Here is a 17291-nt window from a genome sequence, read left to right on the forward strand (position 1 = left end):
GTTATACCAGGATATTGTTTCTCTTGGTTTGGCTTTATGAGAGATTGTCTTTGCATGCAAACAGGCATGAAGCGGCAAGCTGTGGAGACACAAGGCCATAGGCACTTGTGAGGCAGCTGGGTTCATGAGAATACTTGCATGTAATCTCGCAATTACCAATTTGCCAAGCTTCAATCTGATGCAATCATAGGACAAGGACCAAAAATCAGCATTTCAATTGAAAATGCCCACTGAATGACTATAAGGTCCATTGGAGTAAATTGTGTCCTATAGTTTTACTGTTTTTACTGTATTCCATACTCAAATTATGGCAGTGGACCAAAGCAAAAAAGTGTAATGGTTCTCCATTGTTTTATCAATAATTAATTCACCCCTCTGACAATAAGAACACAAAAAGACTACAATTCAATGATTAGACGTCCTTCCGAGAAAGCAAAATAAAAACATGTCAAGCTAACCAAAACTGCACTAGATACAGTACAGGAGGGAATACTGTATTTCTCTGTACTATTTATTAGGGATGCAACAGTAAGAAAATGTCATGGTACGATTTTATCACAGTATTAAGGCCACGGTACTATATTATTGCGGTATGTGTCCAAAAAAATAAAAAATACAAAAATGTCATTGTGTGTAAAATGAAGTGGCAGGAATGTTCAGGATAAACAAACTTACTGTAATTGAATATATATATATATATATATATATATATATATATATATATATATATATATATATATATATATATATATATATATATATATATATATATATATATATATATATATACTGTATATATGTATACACTACCGTTCAAAAGTTTGGGGTCACATTGAAATGTCCTTATTTTTGAAGGAAAAGCACTGTACTTTTCAATGAAGATAATTTTAAACTAGTCTTAACTTTAAAGAAATACACTCTATACATTGCTAATGTGGTAAATGACTATTCTAGCTGCAAATATCTGGTTTTTGGTGCAATATCTACATAGGTGTATAGAGGCCCATTTCCAGAAACTATCACTCCAGTGTTCTAATGGTACAATGTGTTTGCTCATTGGCTCAGAAGGCTAATTGATGATTAGAAAACCCTTGTGCAATCATGTTCACACATCTGAAAACTGTTTAGCTCGTTACAGAAGTTACAAAACTGACCTTCCTTTGAGCAGATTGAGTTTCTGGAGCATCACATTTGTGGGGTCAATTAAACGCTCAGAATGGCCAGAATAAGAGAACTTTCATCTGAAACTTGACAGTCTATTCTTGTTCTTATAAAATGAAGGCTAAAAAAAAAATTTAAAAAAATACACTCATCAAATTTGTGTTAGATATTTTCACACGTCACAGAATTATTGTAAAGATTTTGAAACCGCAATACCACAGTATTTACAATACTATTACATCTCTACTAATTATCTAGTAATATTACAGTACTAATGCCGTAAGCGTTGTTGACACTCAGGAAGCCAGTAAGTATCAAAACTACCAGTGCAGCTGTTTGTAGTCCAGCAATTGACTCTTTTAAAATAACTTATGGATACAAATCTAAGTTTAGTAACTGCCGAAGCCAAATGCTGTTGCTAATTGGACCCTACATGTGAAAATAAAATGTCTGATTGTTGCTTAGACTGCCATAAAAATAGCATAACAAGACTCTTGAATTGACTTTAACGAGGCTTCTTGATAGACAGAGAGATGACAATGAAGTCAAATACAAAATACAATTCACGATAGCCTCAAATGATAGCCGTTTAGATACAGTAGGGCTGCACATCTTTGGTAGAATCAGATCTTTTTTTTTCTTTTTTTCACCTTTAGTAGGTTTTAAGCTTTACCTTTGCCTTTACCTTTGTTAGTTTGATTCTCTTTCAACTCAGCTATTTCCCTTCATCGTGCAGCCGTACTTTCAAGCATGAAAAAAATTGTTGCAAACTGCAAGCAAGCAATGGCAACACTGACGGAAGATGTGGCGGCGGGCGGCGGTCTGGTTGCCGCTGGAAACCAGGTGAATGACAGGCGTCAGTCTTACCTGCCGCCAGGCCCCCAGGTATCTTTTGGTCGTTCATTGTCATCTGTGTCAGCAGACAATGTCCTGCACACAACCATCAGCTTTAACATAATGTACACTTCCACACACTCTCTTAACGCAGTAATGTCATAGTATAGTCAGTGGTTTGTTGACGGTCGTACACCTTGCTAAAGGGGGGCTTGGATCATTTTAATCTTTTCTGACTTATAAATGTTGTTAAAATGTTGAATAATATCACTGACGTGATAAAAATAGCTTTTCTTATGCAGCACTGTATTGATCGGATCATGGGCAGGTGTACCTCAGGTTGTGACCGGCAAAGCTATAAATTGTTTATAAAGATAATTTTTGACTTTGTCTGGAGAAAACAAACATTTAAACTATTGTCCATTGTCCTATAAAAGCATGTACTTCTGCTTTGAACCACACCTCCGCCATTCACTTTGTTTTGAAGACCAGTAAAAACTGGGACAGGGACAAGAAACAATAGTCATCAATTTGTCTTAGTGACCAAGTCCATGTTGGTGAGTGCCAATATTTTTTGCCGCCCTAGGCAGAATTTTATTTGGAAGCCCTCCATTACAAAATGTTTTCACTGATTTGTATTTATGTGAAACATTTTTTATACTTTTTAGATCTAACTTGAATTAAATTTGATGCATGTTTTTTCCTAGGATGTATTTGTTGGAAACAAATTGTTCAATGGTTTATTTTTTTGGTGCAAAACATATTGACACATCATTATTTTGTTGACACTTTATCTTTGGTTAAATTTTTAGTATAGCTGCACTATTATTATATATACATTATTGCTCCAAGTACCTTTTATTTGAAGTGAATTGGAAAAAAAAAATCTAACATCAACCCTTCCTAAAACAACTCCAACCTGAATTTGAACCCCGTATCTCTGCCTTATAAATAAGGATGCATGTTGTGCGCCACGGGAGCCAGTATAACCTAAGGGAAATTTGCCATATTCGTGTGCTGGAACAAGGTAGAAATAGGTTTGTGGTAAAATGTCATAGGAAGTGCCCTGTCATTCATCAATTGAGATTTTACATGCGCTTCTTCACGCAAAATGATGCTCCCCACAGAAGGCGGGGCCCGACGCACTACGTGTGTTGTGCTGGGGCATCCCTGAATGCAAAATTCTCAAAATTGTTTAACTATGAATTATGCTTGTTTTAATGTTCCTTGAAGTGTGTTTTGTATACTGTTATAGATTGCTTAAAATCACTTTTTTTAACTGTTCCTAAAAAAAAGAAGAAACGATTACACACATTTGCCTTTAAATAGCAGTGGGATACATTATTCTGTTTTTTGCTTTTAGATACGAATCAATCAACATTTGTTCATAATTTTTTTTAACAAAATACCTTAAATTAATGTGTGTGATATATTTCGATTTCCTTCTTTTCATGAATTACTTTTGCATCCACTGCATATGGAGAGAGAGCCGTTATATCCCCTCGCTCTACAGTATCTCTCCGCAGCATGAACAAAGATGTAGACATGCAATAATTAATTACCAGTCTGAGGAGAACGGCAAGCAGACGTGTGTTGAAATAAGGCAGAAAATAAGATAGTTTCCTGCAGCACATACAATTACTTATGGAATTAGACAAAACAATTTAGGGACTAGGAGTGCACTGAGGAGACATGTATTAGTCATTGTAACAATGATGCATTTCAAATGTTTACCTTTACCATGCCATTATTGCCTTACACTGGTAAAATTTGAGACGTTAACTTTATATTTGTATTGCTTTATAATGATTGATTCAGTTTTGGATTAAATAAGAACACAATTTGAAGATGCAGCGTTCCATTCTCAGCTGTCATGCATCCGTGGCCTACCTGTGCTTATAGAGGTAGAAGGCGAATCCAGACAGGATGAGGGCGAAGAAAGGAACCAAGATGGCTGCTGCGACCGAGCTGCTGTTTGTATAGGGATTGGATGTGTCTATCGCCGTGGCTACGGGGCCTGACATCACAGACAGAAATAAACTCAAACAGAGCTCAACACTTTTATGAGAATACTTTTTTGCAAATACAGACAAGCAAACTTATGATTCGTATCTTATAGGGTTGTACGGTATACCGGTACTAGTATAGTACCGCGATAGTAATGAATCATATTCGGTAGTATACCGCCTCTAAAAAGTACCGGTCCCCACGCCCCCTCTTGCACCCGGGCGTGACGGCGCATTGTCGTCACGTCGTGACATTGCTGGTTTTACGAGAGGAGGAGCATGTTCGGCAACGCACAATCACGGAGTACTTACAAGCAGACACAGTTTGTAGACAGAAAAGGGAGAATGGACGCATTTTGGCTTAAAAACTGCCGATAAAGGTAAAGCTATAACACTGTAACGCCCTCAGAAAGAGGTGCTTTAAGAAATGGCTAGCTAGCTAGCGGCTAACATCCAGCTGCGGTCTGCAGTGTTTTAACCACTTCTAAATCAATCCTCACCTCCATGTAAGTTTCTTACATGTATCATCCCTGGAGGACGAGGAATAGCTAAACATGCTTCACCACATACCGTACCTCACCGGCGTCACAATGTAAACAAACGCCATGGGTGGATCTACACCTGACATCCACTGTAATGATACCAAGTACAGGAGCGTATCTAGTTGATACTACTATGATTACATCAATATTTTTTTAGCATCACAAAATCGTTATTTAAATTTTTTTAATGTATATTATACCGGTACTTATAAACTCAGGAAATACGTCCCTGGACACATGAGGACTTAAATTATGACCATTGTATGATACTGTAACTACTTGGTATCGGATCAATACCCAAATTTGTGGTCACATCCAAAACTAATGTAAAGCATCCTAACAACAGAAGAATAAGTGATTGTTACATTTTAACAGAAGTGTAGATAGAACATGTTAAAAGAGAAAGCAAGCAGATATCAACAGTAAATGAACAAGTAGATTACTAATTCATTTTCTACCACTTGTCCCTCATAATTTAAACAAAATGTTACTGCATATGTCAGCAGCTAAATTAGGAGCCTTTGTTTGCTTACTTACTACTAAAATACAAGTTGTCTTGTATGTTCACTATTGTAGTTAAGGACAAAATTGCAATAAGAAACAAATTTAATGTAACATCAGATTTTTTGTTAAAATAAAGTCAATAAAGCCATTTTTCGTGGTCCCCTCTATTTAGAAAAGTATCGAAAAGTATCGAAATACATTTTGGTACCGGTATCGATACAACCCTAGTGTCTTATTTATTGGTTATAACTTACCATTTAATACCATTTATTTCCCTTTTAAATGATGCACCATTTTGAAGCATCTATGAGATGAATGCTATCATGTTGGAATCCAACATGTACTAAATTAATTTTACGGTACACAAAATCAAATTCAACAAATACTTTCATCATTCGCGGCCTCTTTGGGTAAGTGCAGACTTACCTTGTCTTGTCAGATGGAACTTGCCAAAGTCTTTACTGTGAATATGCCCTTGGTAGACAAATGTTTTCTGGTCCGATTCTGCAGTCACCTAAAGAGAGAACACCACGTATGGTGTGATTACAAGTAAGAGCTGTGCAAAACATAAAATATACATACAAAAGGCTGTTTATTCATTAGGTGGAGGCAATGAGAGAGAAATTCTGGAGTATAACAGTTTGTTGTAGTTATTTTAATCTTTTTAACCTCGAGGCCTAACTTTTCCACTTCAGAGGGGCCCAAGCCCCACTCAAATATTCACACTGAAATAGTACTAATCTTACTCTTAATCTTACTCTTGCTTTAAATCGAATTCAATAATTAGATCCAACCTACTTACAATTTATAACTGTCAAATGATATGAAACCATATGTTAATCACAAAGATTATTATTTATTTAACACAAAAAACTTAGGCTTAAGGCAGGCTGAGTAGAAAAATAAGTATGAACCAAATATACTCAAGGGGCTCATAAATAACTGTTAAAAAATAATATACATGCAATTATGTAGCGCTAAATTAAATAAACTAAATTAGTAATAATAATGCTCCAGCACCCCCCGCAACCCCAAAAGGGACAAGCGGTAGAAAATGGATGGATGGATGGATGGATGTTGCGCTTAGTAGACCTTAGCTCCAAACTACTTCTGTTTGTTTAATATTGTATTGGTGGTAAAGTGTATTACAACTGAGTACCGCTGCGGCCCATATGGACCACAGCTGAAAAACACATATTTTTGAGGGGCCCTCGAGAGGGCGCTCACGGCTCAATAATGGGCCTACTGTTAAGAAACACTGATTTAAAGTATAATGTTTCGTAAAAATAATTATAGCAGAATGTAAATCTATAACTTACATTGCATTGTAGGGTTGTAGCCATATTATAAGAATGGTATTTGTTTCTGTCCAGCTGGTAGTATGGGTAAGGTGCAATGTGTCAAAATGAAATATCATGAACTGGCAACTTTAATAAAGTTTTATTCACTAAGCCAAGGGTGAGTAATAAAGCTGTCTTTTAGTTGTCCTATGGCAAAAAAAATAATATTCTAAATTGTAAAAAGTCAATTTAAATGTGACACTGATGATATTAAGCATATTCTGGATGAATGCCATAAATACGTTGCTGGGTATCATATTAAATCAATCAAAGGAAAGTGTGAATGCCTTTTGATAACCTATTTCATCAAGTGTGAATTTTAAAACAATGTATATTTATATAATACTTTTTGTTCTTTTGGCATTCTCTAGTCTATACTTTCATAAAATTACATGCTTTCAAAAAGATGATGACAAAAGCTTTTTAGTAAACCACATAAATCCCCATTTGAAAAGATAATTATATTTCATTGTATGCCATGGTAACTAGTTTGCATAATGTGACAGACGGAGGGACTATCTGGAATTTTAATGTTCTTCGTGATGACCTGATGCAAGCGACATTATAGTTAAGTTTAGTTCTAATATGTGGAGAAGGAGTCTAGGAGTCTTTCTTACATATCCATCCATTGCCCAGTTGTCATTTTTGAACTTGCTGTAGTAATGCTCTGTGGGCCCCTTGACCTGGTAGACCTTCAGAAGAAGCTGGTTCTCCTCAGACTTGTAGGTACCTTTGGAGGATAGACATAGAGGCTTTATTAAAGACGAGAAAGGATGAGAAAGGAGATATGGGTGGTGCAGGCGGCCCACAAACGCCACACCTCTGTTCGACCACTGTGTTTCTTACTGTCGTTATCAAAGTGCTGGCATTCGTGTTATATCCAAGAATGCTCAGACCAAATTGTGTGCTCACATGACTTTGTTTACATCAACTAATTACCTTATGCAATCACACGCATGCGTGACAGCTGTGTTCTCTACAAAACTACAGAGGACAGCCATCAAGCACCATATTACGATTGTTTGGCTGGACTTCAAGAACACCCGGGGAGTTGAACTCTGTTCGCCGTGCCTGCAGATTGACTCCAGGCCGGTGAGTTGGGGTTCGGGGGTGTGGCGTGCCCCTCATTGCCTCCTCGGCCGGCGCAGGCTCTGGGGACTGCGGTCTGGGGACTGCGGTCTGGTGGCCTGTCATTCCCATGCAGAGACCTCGCTGTGGGTGTAAGGTTTTTAATTTTCTAAAATTGTATTTTATTTATTTATCTTTTTTAACGGATGTGGATTGGGTGGTCAGTTGTCTTCACTTCCGGTTTGTTTAGCGTCGCTCGGGTTTTGCTTCCTGTTGGGCGTGGTCCGTGCCTGTCTGTTCCGACCTCGCGCTGTGGGATGGCGAACTTGCTTCGTTATTGTTTGTTGTCGTGTAAATTGGTTTGTCTGGTGTCGGCCCGGGCCTGCCCTCGCGCTCTTCCGTGCCGTGCTTCACGCCCAGTGTTGTGCCATCCTCTGCGGACGGTGGTGGGGGGCGCGGCTGGACCTGTGTCTGGGCGGGTGTAGTGATCGGCTGGTTCTCGGTGGACAGTGGGTTACAAGGCTGGATCGCTGCCCCACCGTCATGTGTATGGATTTGTTTGTTTAGATATGTGTGTGTGTGTGTATGTATGTAATTATTACTGTTATATACATGTGTGTGTATGTATATGTGTATGTATGGATGTATGTATGTATGTAGAAATATATATAAATGTATACAGTATATATATATATATGTTTTTTTGGGGGGGCCGCTCTCAGGGCCTGCTTGTCCGGCAGTAGTCGGCGCCTCAGGCTACTGCAGCCGGGCTGCATGTCTGGAGCCCCTGGCTTCCACCGGCCACCCCTTCCGGATGCCCGTCTTGGTAGGGGCCTGCTGGGTCTGGGCTGAACGGGTCTGTGCTGAAAATGTAATTCTGTTGGACTTTTTAGGTGCAATGACGATAAAGTGCTTATCTTCACTGAATCTCTGGAAACATGGACTCTAAAGCTCTCCTCGACTTTGATTACTATATACTACAACTTTATTTGACTCTATGGTGGGTTATTTTGAAGCTGCATCCAATATAAAAATCCCAGAGACTGAGACACCAATGTCCGTTTAATCCTACTTAAACAGAATTATTTTTGGTAAACATTTCCGCCTAAAACCAGGGCATTTGAAAACCGAGGTACCACTGTATTGAAAAAATAATAATAATTAGGTGACTATATCAAGACAAAGAATAGTGCTTTGCTACTTTCTGTCACTTAAAAGCAATAGCACATTTGGTCCATGCAAACTGCCGTGGTGCATATTTTTTATGTGCATATAAAACAGGGATACTGGGAGCAAATCAAACTAATGGCAGTTGTGAAATGGAGCACACTGATTTGAATGAGGGGTTCAATGGCTCCCTTCCTGGTTGTCAACCAGGAAGAGAAACACAAGTTGACTGACAAACAGAGCAAAGGAGAAATGTTGACATTTGAAATGCTTATATTGCACCCAAGCACCTGACGTATTTGTTTCTGCATTATGAGCGTGTGATTAATTTACTACAAATAATGGTAGCAATGTGTTCTCACAAAAATATAGTAGGAATTTAAGCAAAAAAAACCATCAAAATATTGCATTTAAACTGGACTAATCAAATTATTCATCAGTACGGCAGGCATTTGTTTACAAAATTATGTAGGTGATTTTCCAAGGACATTCCAAGTAATTGTGGGAGAATCACAAATCTCATTCTAATGGGAATTTTCATGTGTATAGTTTGAATTTGATCCACATTGTTAGTGGGAGCCATTGATGAATAAATCATGCTCCTTTCAACTATACAAGGAATACTTTTTCTATGGTACTGGGCACTATTGTTATGAAGTTGACACTGTTTAAAAGCAGTGATCACAGGGGAAACAAATCGAAGAGATAATGTGTGCTTACTTGCAGAGGCACAAAACCTGTCAGAGATTTTATGGATTCCTTCAGTGGCCCTGAATATCATATAATTTAGCACATTAACAAGCAGGTCTCACGCAAAGCCATATTGTTTGTGTTTTGCCAACTGTGAACGCTCTTACATTTTTGTAATCAAGGCATCTATCTATTCTATCAAGCATCACATCGCACCAGCTTCATCGCAGTGTGGCTAATAAGTGTGAATCAATGGGCAATCTCCTAAATCTGGTATTAACGCCTTAAATTCCCCTTCATTTTCTTCATGCTGGATTTAACGTACATCCTCCATTTATACAAAGTGATGTCATTTCTGTACGAGTTCAACTCTTACAAGGCGTTACACAACAATTTCTATTGGCTATTTGCCAGTGTAATATGTCCATTCAGTTTTGTGTCTGCATACGTTTTCTTTAAACCTTTAACATTTTTGTTTCTTGGAAATGTTTTGGGTATTTATTTTCAAGTATACACTTACATATGACACAATAACAATACATAAATGTGAAGATCTTTGTCACTTACACAAAAAATAAAAAATAGAGAAAGCACTTGAATTCCCAGACCTCTGCCAGGCCCTGCTTTCCAATAGTAACAAAACGACCTGAATCCAGACGGTGATCTGGATCTCCCCGAAAATGTAAGTGATTACATTTTCACAAAGATCCAGATCACGTCCCTTTATCCTTGTGGGAGGAGGTTGTGATTAGCGCACTGCAGGAGCAAAAGGTCAATGCCTCAGTCAATGGTGTTGAGGGCGCAGCACCATCGACTAGGGGCGGGGCATGTGCGGGATGGCGAGACGCGGCTGGCAGGTGATTAGATTTCACAGGTGGTACGTGTTAATTTAATCATCTGTTGTCTTTAACAGTGAGCGGCCAGCGGAGGAGAGGTGTGGGAGAAACTGGAGAGACAGAGATCTGAAAAGATTGTACTGTAAATAATACATTGAATCACATGGTGATTAAAGGCTCGGTGAAACTGACTCCTGACGTGATATCCGGGGAACGGGTAGGGAACGACCACTACATCTGGCGCCCAACATAAAAAAAAATTAAAATAAAAAAAAAGAAGAAAGGATGCGATGTCGTCACCAAGCCCCATAGAGGCGTTGGGACAGCTCCTAGCAGAGGTGTCGACCGCAAACCACCAGCAGAATGAGGCGATGCAGGGACAAATTGCACAGCAGTACCAGAACCTACGAGCGCTCACGGAAAGGTCCGGAGCGGGAACAACCCCAGCATCGAGGCCGACATTGACGACGGTGGGCATGCACAGGATGGCAGAGACAGAAGACGCTCAAAGTTTCATGGACATGTTTGAGGCGACAGCGAAGGCATGTGCATGGCCGGAGGAAGAGTGGGCGGTGCGGGTGCTACCGTTGCTGGCGGGAGAGGCGCAGCGAGCGGCGCTCAGCCTGCCACCAGCGTCCCGGGTGAGCTACCGGGACATGAGGAGGGCGGTGTTGGACCGGACAGGAGGGTCCAAAGAGGACCACAGACGCCGGTTCCGGGCCATGAGACTCAGACAGGAGGAGCGGCCCTTTGCCCTGGGCCAACAGTTAAGAGACGCGGCGACAAGAATGCTGCAACCCGGAGGAATAGAGGAGGTGATCGAGCAGATCATCCTGGAACAGTTCTTTGAGGCAAGCCTTGGCGGAGGACCATCTGGCCGTACACCGGGAGAAGGGGAAGGAGGAGAAGGCTGCAGGAGGAGCGGAGCAGCCAGTCCTGGCGCCGTGCAGGATGTGGGCGCTGCCAGCCGAAGGAGCCCAGCCGTTGTCACGACCACGACACAACCCGAGTCTGCTTTCTCCTCCTCAGGGCCAGGCCGCTGCGGACACTGCGTTTCCCCCGCAAACGGCACCTCGAATGCCGGGGAAGGTGTGCTGGAGGTGTGGGCGGCTAGGACACCTGCAGCGGGAGTGTCCAGCGATGGAAGTGGGGCAGGTGATCCGGGTTGGCTACCCTCCGGCACCCTTCCCCGGGCCAGGAGAGACATACTATGTACCGGTAAGGATACAAGGGAGTATACACCGGGCGATGGTGGATTCGAGCTGTGAGCAGTCCATGATTCACCAAGACCTGGTTCGACCTGGGGCGTTGAGAAAGGTTACACGGGTGGGGGTTAAATGTGTGCATGGGGATAATCACGAGTACCCTATCGTGCCGGTGGAATTTTTTTTCAAAGAAGAAAAACATAGCGTTAAGGTGGCTGTAAGTTCGCGCCTGGCGCACCCCTTAATCTTGGGAACAAATTGGTCGGGATTTAACGGGTTAATAAAGCAGTGCGCAGGGGTGCGTTCACGACCGGTAGGAAAAGGGAATATCCGCGCTGTTCTCATCGGCGACGCAAGATTATCCGACGCTGCCGGGGGGGAGGGGAAAGGGGAGCCAGCGGGGGCTTCGCAAGAGGTTTCCCCGGTTCCCCAATGGCGCCCCATGGATGATTTTTCACTCGAGCAGTCTCGAGATGACACTCTGCGTGCGACCTGGGACCAACTGATTTCAATTGATGGGCAGCGGGTTCGCCCGGGGATAGCGCAGGATTTCCCTCACTTCGCATTGATTAGGGACAGATTATACAGAATGAGTCGTGACACACAGGGGAGGAATCACCCACTTGTTGGTGCCAAAAAAGCCGTCTGTAAATGATTTTCCAGGAGGCACATTTTAACCTGATGGCCGGTCACATGGGTTATGATTAAACACTCAATCAGATAATGGTCCGGTTCTATAGGACAGGCATTCGGGCAGACGCGCGCCACTGGTGCGCGGCCTGCCCGGACTGTCAACTAGTCAACCCCGCGGCCACCCCTAGGGCACCTTTGCGGCCATTACCACTCATAGTGGTCCCGTTTGAGCGAATTGGCATTGACCTCGTCGGACCATTTACCCGAGCACCCAGGGATATCGCTTTGCGCTAGTCCTGGTGGATTATGCAACACGCTATCCCGAAGCAGTACCACTGCGCTCCATCTCTGCAAAGAGTGTCGCGCAGGCACTGTTTCAAGTTATCTCCCGAGTTGGAATCCCGAAAGATATTCTAACTGACCAGGGCACGTCCTTAATGTCACACACGTTAAAGGAGCTGTACGAATTATTGGGGATCAAATCTATTCGGACCAGCGTTTACCACCCGCAGACAGATGGGCTGGTAGAGCGGATGAATAGAACCTTGAAATCCATGATCCGGAAGTTCGTACACGTGGACAAACCAAATTGTCATAAATGGTTGGATCCCCTGTTATTTGCAGTGCGGGAGGTTCCTCAGGCCTCAACAGGATTTTCTCCATTTGAACTGTTGTTCGTCAGGAAGCCGCGGGGGGTACTGGACCTAGTTAAAGAAAGCTGGGAGGAAGGTCCAAGCCCCAGTAAAAACGAAATTCAGTATGTCATGGTCTTGAGAGCAAAACTCCACACATTGGGGCACTTGTCACGTGAGAATTTGCTCCAAGCCCAAGAACGTCAGCAGCGCCTGTATAAGGGGACGCAACTCAGACAATTTTCACCGGTACTTGTATTACTCCCAACATCCACTTCCAAATCACTCGCCAAGTGGCAGGGACCCTTTGTGGTCACACGACGAGTAGGTGACGTGGATTACGAGGTCAGGCGGTCTGACCGGGGCGGGGCAACCCAAATATACCACCTCCACCTACTAAAAGGTTGGAGGGAAGAGGAGCCTGTCTCCATGGTGACGGCGATAGCGGAGAGCGAGGAGCTGGGGCCGGAGGTTCCACCCTCCCCCCCGGCCCTTTCCTCTCCTCTGTGATAATCATCTGACGCCGTCACAGAAAGCAGACGTGGCCAAATTGCAGCAGCCTTTTGCTGACGTGTTCTCCCCCCTACCAGGCCGCACGACTCTCACCCAGCATCACATAGAGACCAGCCCAGGCGTGACGGTGAGGTCTCGGCCCTATAGGCTGCCCGAACACAAGCGCAAAGTAGTTCGGGAAGAATTAAAAGCCATGCTGGAATTGGGAGTGATAGAAAAGTCACACAGTGCGTGTTGCAGCCCCATAGTTCTGGTAGGGAAGAAAGATGGGTCTGTGCGGTTCTGTGTGGACTACCGCAAGGTAAATGATGTGTCCCGTTTTGACGCCTATCCAATGCCCCGGGTCGACGAGCTCCTGGACCGGTTGGGCACTGCTCGTTTTTTCACGACACTGGATTTGACTAAGGACTACTGGCAGATTCCCTTGTCTCCAGAGTCTAAGGAAAAAACGGCATTCTCCACTCCGGAAGGTTTATACCAATTTGTGACCCTTCCGTTCAGCTTGTTCGGTGCGCTTGCCACATTTCAGAGACTCATGGACCGGGTACTGCGGCCCCACGCTGCATATGCTGCCGCCTATCTGGTTGATGTCATCATCCAGGGGAACAGCTGGGCGGAGCATGTGCAGAGCGTGGGGGCGGTGCTCGATTCCCTGAGGTGGGCGGGGCTCACCGCCAACCCGGCGAAGTGCGCGGTTGGCCGGAGGGAGGTACAGTATCTGGGGTACCACTTGGGGGAAAATCAGGTGCGGCCTCAGGTAGATAAAACCGCAGCAGTTGCGGCCTGCCCGACCCCGAAGACAAAAAAGGAGGTGAGGCAGTTTTTAGGGTTGGTAGGCTACTACCGGAGGTTCATCCCCCGGTTTGCGGACCTGACCAGCCTACTAACTGACCTCACCCGAAAAGGTGCTCCAGATCCGGTCCAGTGGATGGGCCAGTGCCAGCAGGCATTCGAGAAGGTGAGGAAAGCACTTTGCGAGGAGCCGGTACTGCACATGCCTGATTTTTCTATCCCATTTTGTTTGCAGGCGGACGCGTCGGGCAGAAGACTGGGATCCGTTTTATCCCAGCAGCGGGGGAGAACCGACCACCCGGTCCTGTACATCAGCAGAAAGTTATCGGAAAGGGAGGCCAGATACAGCACGGTGGAGAGGGAGTGCCTCGCCATCCAGTGGCCGGTCGGTGCCCTCCGGTACTATCTGCTGGGACGCCCGTTCAGCCTCTGCTCGGACCACAAGCCCCTCCAGTGACTCCACCGCATGAAAGATGCCAACGCGCGGATCACCCGGTGGTATCTCGCTTTGCAACCCTACAATTTCAGAGTGATCCATAGGCCGGGGGCGCAGATGGCCGTGGTGGACTTCCTCTCCCGCTCTCAGGCGGGGGGGGGGGGGGGGGGGGGGAATAGGTCTGGCGGTGGAGGTATGTGGGAGGAGGTTGTGATTAGCGCACTGCAGGAGCAAAAGGTCACCGGCTCAGTCAATTGTGTTGAGGGCGGAGCACCATCGACTAGGGGCGGGGCATGTGCGGGACGGCGAGACGCAGCTGGCAGGTGATTAGATTTCGCAGGTGGTACGTGTTAATCTAATCATCTGTTGTCTTTAACAGTGAGCGGCCAGCGGAGGAGAGGTGTGGGAGAAACTGGAGAGACAGAGATCTGAAAAGATTGTACTGTAAATAATACATTGAATCACATGGTGATTAAAGGCTTGGTGAAACGGCACAACTGACTCCTGACGTGATATCCGGGGAACGGGTAGGGAACGACCTCTACAATCCTATTTCTGACATTTCCTAAAAGTTTAATTAAAATGTGTCCTTAACTTTTTGAGCTATCTATAGCGGAATGCAAGAAACAGAGTGAAGCCTCTTGTCAGTTATCCACTCTATTTGTCCTTGTGGGTGGAGGCGGGGTCACAAGCATACACACACAGACGTTGAAGCTCTTATCGTAAACGTAAGATAACATAGTAAAAAGGCTCTGGATCAGCGGAATATAACGACTTGTTCCTTTATTTCATTTCTGACATTTCCTAAAAGTTGAATCAGAATCTGCATTTAACTTTTTGAGCTATCTGTAGTGGAATGAAAGAAACGGGCAAAGTCTCTTGTCAGTCATCGACTATCTTTGTTCCAGTGGGTGGAAGCGGGTCCACAAGAGTACACACACAGAAGTTGAAGCTTGTAACGTAAACATACGATAACGTACAATATCCAAAATGTATTTACTTGTTCCTAATTCCATCTTGGACATTCATAAAAATGTAATGAAAATACCAACTTTACATTTTGAGTTGTGATGTTAACTAACTAACTAACTAACTAACTAACTAACTAACTAACTAACTAACTAACTGTAACGATTACATAACCTCCTGGTAATAATTGTCAATATACAGTATGACATGTTAAGGACTTTGCATTACCTGATAGTCTGATGGACACTCCACTGGTTTCTAGTAAAGTGATGTTAACCCTTCCACTAGTCACATTGAAGCCTGTCACTGTAAATGTGGTGGCCTGTCTCTTGCCCAGATACTCGTAGAAACCTCGCCATTCCGAGTTGTGAGAGAACACGTCCACTGGAACTGCATGGGAAGAAGAAACAAGACCACTATTAGTTTTCTTCCTCTTCTAATGCATGCGGCTGAACCCAATAATATATATTTGATGTTCATTATAAAGCAAGCAAGTCAGTACGAGATATTTTGGGGACGGCGTGGCGCATTTGGGAAAGTGGCTGTGCCAGCAACTTGAGGGTTCCTGGTTCAATCCCCACCATCTACCAACCTAGTCCCGTCCGTTGTGTCCTTGAGCAAGACACTTCACCCTTGCTCCTGATGGGTTGTGGTTAGGGCCTTGAATTGGCAGCTCCAGCCATCAGTGTGTGAATGTGTGCGTGAATGTGGAAATAGTGTCAAAGCGCTTTGAGTACCTTGAAGGTAGAAAAGCGCTATACAAGTATAACTAACCCATTTACCATTTATACAGTAATTAATTATCATGTTGTTGCATTATTATCTTTTACAATCATTTTTATACATACTTTGTATTGGATCTCATTAGATTATGCAGGTGGCCAACAAGAGAGAGCTGAATATTATTTCCTTGAGGAAAAATGAGCAGTCCACTGAAGGTGCAAGGTCGATGCAATAGCAAACCATTCCCTAATGTAACATATATATTTAATTCACAATAAACCAAGGCGTTGTGTTCCACAGCATCTGTGGGACATTTCTAAATATCCTCTTGTCAAATATAGCGAGAAGTACTGTATATTCACTTAAAGCGTGCTGCCTGGATCCCATCCATTAATTAGAAACCTTCCTAATTCAAATGTGCTTAGAGTTGCATTCAGGTATCTTCAGTAAACAACACGATTCGTTATTCTACGGTGCTGTCTCCTCTCCCTCTAATGCATATATTGATCACAAAACCCTGACTTCAAAACGCATTGCATACTGTTGCACCTTCAGGTTTTCAACTTATTTTTAAATCACCGCCAGCCACTACATTCTGCACCTCTTCTTCTCTTGTGTCAACCTTTGTGAATACTATTGAACACAGTAACTTAAGCAAATAGAAAATAAACAAACAAAAAAACAAACATGTAAGTTACATTGTATGTTGTGTCAGTTGGTCATACCTCGAATTTTGTTCTTCTGGATGTCTGAGTCTCCTCTGCCTTTGGGATTGACTTTAACGCCAACTAGAATGTAAACATAGTTAGTTTTAGTTGATTCAGTGGTGAAAGCCATTGCATTTGTGTCAAGAGAAGAGAAATTATGTTTGTAAATGATTGAGTTGTCAATTTGTAGGGACATTTGTCCTGAAGGGAGTTCTCCTGACAGATATGAATGAGGAGTATAATACAACACCTTTTTGTGTAAAGCAACACAGTAGACATGATTTTGTTCAGGCAAAAACAGACATAATGGGGTTTACCGGTAGATTAGTTGATTTATGGGGACGGCGTGGCGAAGTTGGGAGAGTGGCCGTGCCAGCAATCTGAGAGTTATAGGTTCAATCCCCACCTTCTACCATCCTAGTCACGTCCGTTGTGTCCGTGAGCAAGACACTTCGCCCTTGCTCCTGATGGGTCCTGGTTAGTGCCTTGCATGGCAGCTCCCGCCATCAGTGTGTGAATGTGTGTGTGAATGG

General features: G+C 43.2%; 1 protein-coding gene across 1 annotated transcript in view; it reads right to left on the minus strand.

Annotated features, from left to right (window-relative positions):
• LOC133630056 (CUB and sushi domain-containing protein 1-like) overlaps positions 1-17291 on the minus strand; it is a 426532-nt gene that overhangs the window by 13506 nt on the left and 395735 nt on the right. The window contains exons 61-66 of the mRNA XM_062021303.1: positions 16777-16839; positions 15557-15718; positions 7005-7117; positions 5474-5561; positions 3886-4012; positions 2029-2091 (exon numbers count right to left, since the gene is read on the minus strand). Coding sequence (XP_061877287.1) covers positions 2029-2091; positions 3886-4012; positions 5474-5561; positions 7005-7117; positions 15557-15718; positions 16777-16839 — 616 coding nt within the window. The remainder of the gene's footprint in view (positions 1-2028; positions 2092-3885; positions 4013-5473; positions 5562-7004; positions 7118-15556; positions 15719-16776; positions 16840-17291) is intronic.

This window comes from Entelurus aequoreus, linkage group LG02, assembly GCF_033978785.1.
Source record: "Entelurus aequoreus isolate RoL-2023_Sb linkage group LG02, RoL_Eaeq_v1.1, whole genome shotgun sequence".
Classification (NCBI taxonomy): Eukaryota; Metazoa; Chordata; class Actinopteri; order Syngnathiformes; family Syngnathidae; genus Entelurus; species Entelurus aequoreus.